Consider the following 12,608-nt stretch of genomic DNA (forward strand, 5'->3'; position numbering starts at 1 on the left):
AAGGAAGGAAGGAAGGAAGGAAGGAAGGAAGGAAGGAAGGAAGGAAGGAAGGAAGGAAGGGAGGGAGGAAGGGAAAAGGAGTGAAGTGGGAAGTGGGGAGGGAAGGGAAGGGAAGGGAAGGGAAGGGAAGGGAAGGGAAGAAAACAATAAACATAAGGCCCAAGAAAATAACTACTTTGGCCAAAGATGGGATAGTGAGATTAAAAGTTAAGAGTTGAAGTGGACAGTGAACACAGCATGAGGCAAGAGTGATGGCTACAAAGGTAGATTCTTGCTGAGCTTGCATTAATAGAAATGTAGCTCCCAATATAGGAGAGAGGGTGTCCACCCTCTGCAAAATGGATGATCTTGTCATGCTTGGTGAATTAGGTCTTTTCTTAGCTACTACATTGTGAGACAAGCTTTGGCAAACAACATCATGCACAGATAAAGGTAAAAATATTCACTAGATAACCCCAAACCACATCAAATATAGCTGAAGGCAACTAACTGGAGAAGAGAAGAATTATGGAGGATATGAGAATTACCTGTAAAAATATGAAGACTTTTCAAGTGGGAAAGAAAACAAACTAGTTCTGTGGGATCCAAAAGTGTGCAAGAACTAATGATCAAAAGCTATGGAGAGCAGATGTTAGCACAGTAAGAGAGATCTACTTTTCTTTCAGAGTTACCCAGAAATGGGATGGACTGTCCCAATAAGTAGCATGCACCCCATAACTGGAGGCATACAAGTAGAGGCTAAATAACTCTTGGCAAGAATATAGATTGAAGTATACAAAGGGAGTTGGATTACATGACCTCCAAGGCCCCTCACATTTCATCATTTAGCTTCAATAAGAAAATATTTATAGAAGTGGTAATCATGGGAAGAAAACCATGAGCAAGACATCCTGTGGAGACAGAGAGGACTTAGATGCAACCTGTGGCCTTCAGCACCTTCAACGAAGAATGACAGAAAAATTACTCAATGAAGCAACCTATGGTATAGATAGGAAGGCCTATAGCAATATACAGGAAAAAGAAATTAGAGAAGTCTTCCAGGAAGAGGCAGAAATTAAGAGGGAGGACAAGTGAAATTCAAACCAACAGAAGTAGAGACAAGCATAGTCACTCTGAGCTATGTACCATAGGCTGTTACTTTGACTTGACTAGGCTAAAAAGATTTATTGGTAGGACTGACTCTCCTAGAATGCACCCTAAGGTGCCCATTTTACAATATACAAGTGCTACCAAGCTCAGCACACCCACTACTAAATCACAACCATAGACTTCTGCCATCAGCCCTACACATATCTCTAAGATCATTCTTAGAGAAGATATTGCTGGACATTTATCTCCCTTGTTTGGAAACTCTGTATTCAGTTCTGTACACAGAAACTGGAAGTTTGGGGAGGAGGGTCTTCTGTCCTGGCATTCAGCATTTCCATGTCTATGGCTCCATCCTAGTTTCCCTTCCCAGGCAATCTGCTCTCCTTACATACTCCATACTCCAGCTACTCACCTATGCTTTCCACGCATGTGCCTTTACACAAGCTTTTCCCGTCTTCTGCCCCTTAGGGCCTATTCAAAAGGTGACTTCCCTAAGATATAATGACAGGGACAGTTAAGGGATGGTAGTGTGATAGTATATGGCCAAAGGTCCTAGAAACACCTAAATCCTACCTTTGACCAATTCACCCACTACCAGGTCCAAGGACAAAACATAGCAAAAGCATGGGCCTTAGACCCTAAACCCAGTCTAGATTTTCAAGGGGTTTGGCTAAACACAACAAGGTCTCCTAAAACCTACACAAAGCTTCCTTTGCCTATTACATCCAGAGCTTAAAGACTCCCCTAACTTACCCTTCAAAGTGACAAAAGGCCACTCAAAAGGTGACAAGGGGAACAGGAGAAGAGTTAGGTGAGCTGCAGCCTTTATAACTCCCTAAAATCCTCCCATGGACCATAACCCAAACCACTGGGTTTGGGATTGCCCAGTACACATCACAGCAGCACTTTCTCACTTCTCCCTTAGCATACAGTGCAGTATAATGGTCTAAAGCACAGGTTCTGGAGTCTGAATGTCTGAATATAATCCCACTTGCTCTATTTATTAACTGTATAATCTTAGATAAGTTTCAATAGCTCTTTGATCCTCATTTTCTGTGAAATGGAGCTAATGGTAGTTCATACCTCATAAAATTATTGTGACGATTATATGAAAAAATGGACATAAAGAGCTTGGCAATATGTCTGGACCACAGTAAGCTCTCCATAATAACCATATGCTAGTCATTGCTCAGCACTGGGGATGCAGTTGGGAACAAAACAGACACAGTGTCTGCTCTCAGGACACGGAGAGTTTGATGGAGAAGACAGAAAATAAGCAAATACACGTATCCAATGAGTGTTATAAAGAAAAATGCCCAGTGCAGTCAAGTTGTGATCGGGGAATGGTGGCTGGGCAGGTCAGAAAGGCTTCCTTGAGAAAGCAATGTTTAACAGATCTGAAGTATGAAAGAAATTCAGGGGAAGAGAGTTGCCAGGAAACGTTGCCCAAGTGTGAGAGACCTAAACATGAGAACTCTTGCCCAGGAATTGGAATAAGGCAAGGGTGACCAGGATACAGGAAGACTGAGGGAAGAGAAAAAATGTAAGAGTTGGGAACTCAGAGAGGGATTCAGGCAACCAGAACAGTTGTGTCTAATTTAAATTGTCATAAAGCAGCAAAATATAACCTAAGACAAACTTCAAATTGGATTCTCTACTTCTCACATCCTCCACTTCTTCCCTCTGCCTGGAAAACAAACCAGAACCTGAGTTCTTAGCTGCTCCTAAAGGAAAATAACCCCCAGCCTCTCCCACCCCCAGAAAAGCCGATGACCTTTCAAAATTGCATGTGGCTAATACTAACACAGGCCATGTTTAAGCCACCGCAATTGAGGCTTTGCACATTTCTGTGGAATTAATGAGCAGCTGAGAGACCTGGTAATGGGGGAAGGGGGAGGTGCATCCATCCCAGCAGGCGGTCACTCTGGCTCTTAGCACACGTGCTAGGATAAGGTCATTACTGAGGTTTGAGCTTTTATTAGGGTGCTCTATGATGTGTGGAGCCTGGGCAGACTTTTCTTGGAAAACAAGCAGCTGAGAAGTTGGGATGCAATCAATGTTAGAGAAATGAAATGAGTCTCTGAAGAGCCAACTTCGAACTTTTCACTCACCCTTTTCTCCCTGAGTATGAATTTCAAAACAATAACTCTAAGGATGACATTTAAAAACAGCTGGTATGTCAAAAATGGACAAGGGAAAACCACATTTCCCCAAGGCAAAAAGGGAAACTGCTTCCACTTATGAAAAAAAACATAGTTAAAAGGCACTAGACTCCATAACTGTAAGCTTAAGCAGGTCAGTCATAAGTCCTCAGTTTCTCTATAAAGTGAATGAAATTACCTAGATCAGTGTATTTCAACCTTGCTTATATAATTGAATCACCTGGGGAGTTTTAAAACTCAGGATGTCCAGGCCACACACTACCCTATCAAGTCAACATCTTTGGAATTAGGTCTCAGGCTTCAGTGTTGTTGTTTGTTGTCGTTTTCTAAAATTCCCCAAGTGATTCCAATGTGCAGCCAAGTTTGAACTAGTGAGCTAGTCATTTTTGGCATTGCTTTCCACTCCAAAGTTTGGACTCTCTTCATCTCTTCTCCTGAGATCCATAAAAGTGTTAGAAAGGAAACCAGTAAGCAGGCTGTACCCACCACCAATAGATGTATGGAGTCACAGATCTCTGAGAAGCCTCAGCTTCCTTGAAAACCAATGCTCAATGACATGACGTTAGAGGGTTTTAACTACATGTTGGGCTATGTTCTCTCACACTTTGATAGGCAGCAATGTTGACTGTGCCACCAATCTTTTCCTTTAAGATAAATTCAACAAGTACCACCAACTTCAATTGGAATGTGTGAGACCTTTTCAGAAACAAAGACCAAGGTCATTAGAATGAACTTTAAACTTTTTGTTTTTAATTAAAGGGATGAGACAGAGAAAAATAATAGGAGGTAGACATTTCAAGTTAATCTATAGACGTTTCCATATTTTACAGACACATACAAAGTTATTTTCTTTTCAACATTTTTAGGTGAGAATAAGTAACAATTAATTCTTCATGTTTTCATTTCACATTTCCCCCATAGAGCATTACAGTGGTATTTATTTGGCCTTGACTTAGAAGAATGCAATCCAAACTTCCTCTTCAGTAGAGGACAACCAAGACAGAATATAAATAAATCAACTCTGAGGGTTTGGGGAGGAGACAAAACCAGTGTGGGTGGAGCATCATATGGGGCAAATTTGTCTGAATCGTTGATTTTAAAAAGAAATAACATTGAAAAACATCGACAGAATTGCCAGCAATAAAAAGATATTCCCACCAAAGTATTGCAGAAAGAACAAAAATTGGGTCAAAACTGCCCTGGTTAGTCTGTCTGGCCACAGTAGGTAGACACTCTTCTCTGGCCACTAGAATATAATGATATGCAAAGAGGAAAACCATACAATTTTTAAGAATGATCCTAGGTGGGATATCGATTAAGCATCCTACTATAAGCTGGACACTCTGGGAGATAGTTAAGGAATGAAAAGACGTGGCCCTTGCCCCTCTCCAGATAGCTCCCTTAAAGAAGATGAAACTTACATACCTGAAGCAGAACTGTTACAAGAGAATGCATAATGTATGAGTACTAAGGTGAGGGGGTCCGGCACTTGCTGGTACAGTCTAGGATGGCTTCAAGAAAAATCTGAGAACAGAATACAGGATGAGTAGGGTTGGCCTTCAAGAAAGAAACCTCCCAACTTATAGATAATTCTTCTTTATGTTGATTCCCACAAAAAAAAAATAAGCCCCACCTCAAAAATTCTATGAGGATATTTTAATACGAAGTTAGAGTGAGAGTAAGAAATAAGGGTTTGAATTTCATATCATGAAGTTTCTTTCTCCAAAGGAACTCAGAACAGAACCCTTTCTCTTGTCTAGTAGGATATGGTTTTAACCCCATATTGTGTTCTTGAACATTCCTGCTAACTCATCTGATCTTGGGGTGATTATTGGAGTCCTTTTCATATCTAGGATTCCAACAATCTAGAAATCACAAAGCTTATCAGCACTGATCTGAAGTCAATCTGGAATTGCAGGTGATATGTGCTGATGGGAAGCATTTGATCCTTCCCGTTGATAATGATCCTTGCAATGCATTCACATTTTCTTTAGCACATGCCCCTTTGCAATTACATTTTGCTTATTGTGTTATTCAAATAAGTCCTACATTCCCTTAACACATGCTGCCAGCAATAGGATAGCATTTTCCCTGAAGTAAATCAGAGATAGGTTTTTATTTTAACCCAACAATAACACAGCCTTAATTTTTAACATTTCAAATAATTGTTCACATAGTGCAGTGGTTTTCAACCTTCTGACCCTTTAAACACAGTTCCTCATGTTGTGACCCAACCATAAAATTATTTTTGTTGCTACTTCATAACTATAATGTTGCTACTGTTATGAATCGTAATGTAAATATCTGATATGCAGGATGGTCTTAGGCAACCCCTGTGAAAGGGTCATTCGACTGCCAAAGGAGTCGTGACCCACAGGTTGAGAACCACTGGCATAGTGGCATCACTCTTGCTAATAAAAGCCTGTAGGTACGTAGATAATCATATTTCATAAACCTGGAGATTTAAATGGTCTAGAGATGTAAGGAGATACGCACAGGGTCACATGAATAGTTGATGTCAGAACTAGAACTAAAATCCAAGTTTTCTAAACTCCATTTCCAGAGCCTTTCCATTTGGTTCATGTTGCTTTACAACCATAGAACTATTCCAGCTTTAGAAAACACAGAATATAAGAACCGGAAAGGATCTTAGAGATCACCCAGTCCAGCAAACCTCATTAAACAGAGAACTTAAGGTCCAGACAGGGGATCAGACTTTTCCAGAGCTGTGCAACAGTTTTGTAAGGTCATGGGAAGTCAAAATTAGCATTACAGAATAGAAAGGGAGTTGGATGGGTAAAAGGATAGGGGTGACATTTTAAGTCCAGTGTTGACTCTTTCTCCTTGCCAATCATTGCCAAGGACCTGGGGAAGAACCCCATGGTCCTCCTAAAAAGGGTTTCTGTTTGATCCCACAGCAATCCATCAATGAAGCCATACGGACATCGACACTCCCCCGAAACAGTGGGGCAGGAGCCAGTGGTGGTGGTGGTAGTGGAGAGAATGGCCGAGTGGTCAGCCATGACTTCCCCAAGTCCATGCAATCAATTCCCTGCATGAGCCACAGTTCAGGGATGCCCTTGGGAGCCACAGGATTATAACTGGAACAGATGGAGACCCCTTGGGGAGCAGGCTCGGGCTCCTCCAACCCCATCCCAAGCCCTTCAGTGCCAAAAACAACAAAATGAAACGCAACCACCACCAACCACTACGACCACAAGGAGGAGGATTCAACAGATTTTCCTGAAGAATTGAAAACCATTCTGCTATCCCTTTTCCTTTTTTGATGTTCTTTCACCCTTTTCCGTTGCTAAGTAAGGATGATAAATCACACTGCACTGCAATAAGGGGAAATAACCCTATCTAAAAGAGCTTGTGTCTCTGACAATGGTGTCATCAGAACACTAATGAGGAAACTGTACTGTTTTCTTTTAATTCATTTGTTAATGTGTCTTAGTGTGTGCAATTTTTTTCTTACTAATATTCGTGGTTTGCAGGTTCTGTTAGGCCCCTTCCTTCTCCTTACTTCTTATTCCCAACTCCTTACCCACCCCTCTTCAGTTTTCAGATTGGAGATTACAGGTTTGTTCCACTTAAAAGCAAGCAAAAGGAAAAAAGCAACTTTCAAACTAATTCGCCATGGGAGCTCTCCAAGTTACCCTCCAGCCTATGGCTCCAAGCCCTGGATGAAGATGGAGGTCATTGAAGGAGGGGGCTGCTTTCCCCAGACAGAGCACTGCCTAAACACTGATTTAGCTGAGAATGCGTGTGAAAAGCAAGTGAGACCAAGGGTGGCGGAGAGGGCACAGGCAAGTGTGCACTCAGAGGAGGACTCATGAAGTTATTGCTTGAAGCCCCGATAGAGCTTCCTTTAATGTGTAAGAGCCATCTCATAGGCCTTAGCTGGAATGGTATATTTCTTCACAGAGTCAACCTCAGCCCTGAGAAGTATGTCCTTCTGACTACATTCAAGCCCAAAGGCACTCTGGTGGCTGAAGGGCAATTGGCCTCCTGAGCCAAATAGAGACTTGGGAACAGCTGGCAGCCAGGAAGATAGCACCCATGATTTTCGCTTCTCATTTGCTTAACATCTGAGCAGGAGCCCCACTGAGGAATAGACTCTTTTTCTCTTTGGAGTCTCTGATATGAGGGAAATGCTATGCAAGCTAAGTGCAAAAGAAAGGTGATGAAAGAATTTTGGAAAAGGAAGCTTCACGGAAGCCCAAAAGCAATAGAACCTTCCATGATGTGCCCTCTCTTTGGTTTGAGAGGCTGGATATGATGCTTAGGGTTTCGTTGACCCAGACAACTTGGGTTTTCATGTCCATATAAAAGTGTTATTTTAGCATGTGGCCAGACAACTTTCTAAAAAGTAAAATACCCAAGGCTGAATTATTTGAAGTACGAAATGGAGATGGATTAAATTGATAATGACATTGAGGTCCTTAAGATCCCTGGCCCCAACTTTTAAGTCAAGGAGGCAGACCTTTCCCCTGGTTAAAACAGAATGGAGATGTTATATTCTGGTGACCAGAATCAATACACCCAAGATCGTGACTACAAAGCTGAACTAAAGCAAGACTGGAGAGGTGACAGGGCTTGTGGAGAGAAGCCCAGGCAGACTGCAACTTTGGTTGGGAGGGTGCAGTTCCTAGCACATGGCTTTCTTGGAGATCCCAACTCTCATTCTTGGTGCAATTGGCTTCCAGCTCTCCAGCAGCCATCTCCTAGGTGCATGATTCAGTGCGTGCCATGTGTCATTAGCTTTTATTGATAACCATATTCTGGCTGTCCCCTTATCCCCAACTTCTATCCAGTCTTCTCTGCTAGGGGTTATCATTAGCAATTGACAAACTAAAGGTTTTGGAGCCTGCCTACGAGTAGGCAGCATGATTGGTTTCATCTGTAGATTCTCTCACTGGAAACCCACCACCTCAGTGTCCCTCCTATTCTTCTTTCATCAGCCATAGCAAAGAATCATTCCAAAATCAAACTCTTTGCCCTTTCAACTCAAGTGTTATTGTTCAGTCTCTCACATGTCAATGTGGGAATGGTACGTGAAGCAAGACCCTTGAAGTGGATTATCACTTTCCACTACTGCCAGCTGATGTCCTCCCCCAGCCCCTGCCCTCTTGCCAGATTTTTCTCAGCCCTTATCCTACCACTGCAGAATCTGGTATGACCCGCCATTAGGGAACCTGCATTTCAGAGGAGTTGGAAATAACCCTCTACTATTAACATGCTTCAAAGACCTTTTGCCTTTGGCCTGGTAGGATGCCTCTCCAGCTACTGAGCACCAGTAACATGATCTGATGGTGAGAGGCCATCTGTGCTAAAAATGAGGGTCTATGCTAAGTGGGGGTCCAAGACTCCAATGGAAGATATTTTTGTCAATGGAGAAGTGACAGGAAAAACAAAAGCAAGGGGAAAAAAGTTAACTTGTATTATGTATTTTTACTACACTTTTCTTAAAAATAGAGCAATGGGAAAACTCTGAAAGATTGACATTTTTCTCAACAGGAACCCATACTTAACAATTCTAGCTTTCATTAAATTTTGCTCTTTGGTACCTGGGCCTTTTATTTAACATCTATATTTGTTTTAACTCTCTTGGCAGATGTGTGAAAGGATTTTTGCTTGATCAAACACTAAATATTTTTTTTTGTTTCTGTTTGTTTTTTTCCAAGTAGCCAGGTTGATTTTTTTTCTTTTGGCATTTGCATAAACTGAAAATATCACCGAGAATTAAATCACTGTGGATCCATTATCTGCTTTTCATATTTATTCATTCCATTGTGCCATTTCTGAAGCCAGAGCTCTAGGGCTTATGTGATTTCCTTATTGTGGAACCAAAGTCCAGTACAATTTTTAATGCTGGTCATTATGCATGACTCACAAACAGATCTCAAACAAGTCATTTCAGCTGAAATGGGTTGTTATGAGTTATTCATCCAAATAGGATAACAAAAAACAAAAACAAAACAAAAAAGACAGAGTGTGGTATTTGATTTTCAAGGGCTATGGTTACAATTGCATAAGAAGCCACTTGCAGTAGTCATAGTACCTCTAGGGAACTGGTTGGCTCACAGGGAATGTCTCTCAGACATCCCCAAACTGGAGGCCAAGTGATGTGCAGAGAGTCACAAGAAAACCAAATCTAGGCCAGGTTTCTAAGTAGATAATCTTGGTCCTCAGATCACATTACCCTCATTCTTGCCTGAAAGCTTTTCTTTTACTCAAAAAAGAGGGCTTCCTGTGAAGAATCTGACATTCGTTGACACTTCAATAGTGAACAGCTTCAAATGTTTTCTTTCCTAAGGGACGCTACATATTAATATGGGTCAAAACTTTAAAACAAATGAAGAAAGCTCTAACAGTGGCATTTCAGGCAGCAACTACCATGATAGAAAAGGGTTGGGAAAAGGAAAAGAAACTAACAGACTTGTGAGAAGCTCCAGGCATTGTCCACACCCACTGTAGTCACCTCCATTCAGGGTGATATTGAATAAAGAAGCATGAGGAGAAAACTGATCTCTATCACCTTACCATCAAATAGTTGGAACAATGATCATAATGGCTATAAGAGCACTTACTGAGGACTTACTATATTAAGCACACTTAATACCCTTTTATATCATGACAATGGTCCTCTAAGGTAGGGCCTTACAAAAGAGAAACTCAGATTTAAAGAGGTGACATTAACTTGCTCAAAGTCTTGTGACAGAGCCGGGATTTGAACTGGGTCTGCTCAAATCCAAAGCCTTTATGTTACACACCTCTCTGTTAACCAGGCCATGATGCATGATGGTCAGGAAAATAATAGAGAAACAGTTTTCTACCTTCCGGTTATGCCAAAGTAACTGAAAATGGTTAAAGCTACACTTGTCACACCTTTGGGAAGGTCAACCTATCCTGTTGGGGCATAAGAGATCACTAGTCCAGACAAAATTGACAAAAGGGAAGAAGAGGAGAAAGCGTTTCTTTAGCCCCTTTAAAATAGATCCAGGCCAGGAGGCAACAAGGAAGATGGAGAACTAACTGAAAATCAGGTCCCCTGCAGAATAATTGATTCAGCCTGGGGAAGGATTCTCAGGGCTGTTGTGAAGAAATGGAGCTATACGTCTGTGTGTACAAAACCATGATCAGTTCTGGGGGTTACGGGCCAATGCACTTACACTCAGCTAAAGAAAGGAGTTCCTGAAAAAAGCAAATTAAATAAATAAATAAAATGGAGTTCCTAACAATCAAAGTTTTCCCATAACAGTATTAGACTAACCCTTGAGTTGGGACAAACCCCTAACAAGGAGACTCTGCCAGTGTGAAAGTTGATACACACATCCTCTACTTTTCCTTGTCTTGCATCTTTGATAGCCCTATTCAGATGATCTGATCAGTAGCACTCTGATATATACTAAGAGGGAGTCATCAAAGCCCTACAGAAATGACAATGGGTATCTTTCACTGAAATAATGTCAAAAATCAACTTATCCTAATTGAGAGACAAGATGGCAAGTTCCTTTCTTACCAAATGCTAATGTTTTCTCTAAGAAAAAATGTCTATGGAAGTCCACTATTATCCCACTTTACAGATAAGAAAACTGAGGTTCTTGAATAAGAAGCTACCTCTCCCAAGATCACCTTGTGAGTAGAGAAGCAATGTGGTACCGTGGAAAGGCCAGTAGATTAGGGTTCACAATATCTGGCTTCTCCTTATTCATGTCAACTTTGAGCAAGAAAATTAAATACTCTGAGCCTCATTTTCCTTATCAAAGAATTGGGACATCTGATGTCAAAATAGGCAGTGATTCTCTTCCCTAACTGCACACTGGAATCACCTAGGGAACTTTAAACAAAATCACCAACTCCCAAGATGCTTCTCCAAATATAGTTTGAGTGAAGGCATAGTTGTTTTATTGTTGCTTCGTTTGTTTTGAACAATCCTGTTATAATAATGTGCAGCCAGAATTGACAACCACTAAAATTGGGCCATCCAAAGAAAATGCTCATGAAAACATCATTGGAAACTACAAAGCACTATTCTTAGTGGTATTTGACCAACACCAGAAACCAGGTTACCTGATGACAGTCAAATCCCCATGGTCCCAAGAGAGAAATGCCCTTATAGTCAACTGATAAAAAAAAAAAAAGAAGGAAAATACACAGTCCCCCAACTTGGGCTCAAAATGCTCCTTTGCCCTTTAGGTATATTTGTAATAACATTCTGTTGGGGGAAGACAGAAACACAAGACATTAGAGGTAAAATACAATCATCAGAGGTACATCCTCAGGAAAGGGAAGGTTCAACTTTGTGAAATGAGTCAGCTTTCAACATAGCCAGTTATTTTCCAAACTATTTGGCTTTTTCCATTAGAGTCACCAAATCCCACAACCTGCATTTTAAACAGTCTATCAGAAAGCACTGCCTATCAGCTGCTTCTTTCATGGGCACTCTGAATCCCGCTGGTGACAACTTTAACTTCTCTTTGATACTATGCTAGGATTTCATATACCTTTCATTTGGCCCTCAAAACAATACTATGAGGTGGGGATTTATTACCCCCATTTACATACGAGGAAATGAAAGTTCAGAGAGGTTCAGAAACCAAGGTCATTCAGCCAACCAATGACTTGGCCTAGATATTAATCCAAATCTGTCTTCTCTAAAGTCACTGCCTTTCTACCTTTTTGACCACCTCCTAAGGACATTTCACCACCCTTTTTCCCTTGATCACGCTTTTCCAGCTACTCCAGCTTCTGTCATGTTCCTCAAACATGCCACACTTAGTTCCATCCCAAGGCCCTTGCACCTGCTGTCTCCTTGGCTTGAAACTCTCTTCAACCAGATCTTTTGTGAAACTGGCTTCTTATCAACTATGTCTCAACTCAAGATGCCATCTGCCCAGAACAGCCTTCCCTCTCCATCTTATCCAGATTCGCTCTGAAGTCACTTTCTCACATTATTCATCACCACCTAATAATATCTTGTTTATTTGCTTATTATCGCCCTCTTCCCATCTAGAATATACATTTACAAGACCAGGGACATTGTCTGCCTCAAGCATAATAGATCCTCAATCAATATTTGTTGAATGACTTGATGAATGAGAGAGGTAAAATGCTCTTTGGTGTCCAGAGAAGGGGAGGTCATTTCTGCCTGGTGAAATAAGGGAAGGAGGTGATGACATTTGTGTGTTGCCTTGAGGTTATGTAGGCATTACACTGCCAGAAAAGTAAAAGCATTCAGAGAAGGGGAAACAGAAAAACTCAGGGCATGAAGGACAGAACAGGCAGGACCTATTTGGGAAAGAGCAAGTACCCAATGTAACTGGCACCATATTGGTCAACCAAATCAGTGAA

The 12,608-nt window shown here is 41.2% G+C and overlaps 1 protein-coding gene across 2 annotated transcripts in view; it reads left to right on the plus strand.

The window, feature by feature from the left end:
* GRIA1 (glutamate receptor, ionotropic, AMPA 1) overlaps nucleotides 1-9,016 on the plus strand; it is a 273,885-nt gene extending 264,869 nt beyond the window's left edge. For both annotated transcript variants that reach the window (XM_005870514.2, XM_005870513.2), the window contains exon 16: nucleotides 6,149-9,016. In XM_005870514.2, the coding sequence (XP_005870576.1) occupies nucleotides 6,149-6,352 (204 nt within the window). In that variant the 3' untranslated portion in view covers nucleotides 6,353-9,016. The remainder of the gene's footprint in view (nucleotides 1-6,148) is intronic.
* The last annotated feature ends 3,592 nt before the right edge of the window (nucleotides 9,017-12,608 follow it).

Source organism: Myotis brandtii, unplaced genomic scaffold, assembly GCF_000412655.1.
Source record: "Myotis brandtii unplaced genomic scaffold, ASM41265v1 scaffold32, whole genome shotgun sequence".
Taxonomy (NCBI): Eukaryota; Metazoa; Chordata; class Mammalia; order Chiroptera; family Vespertilionidae; genus Myotis; species Myotis brandtii.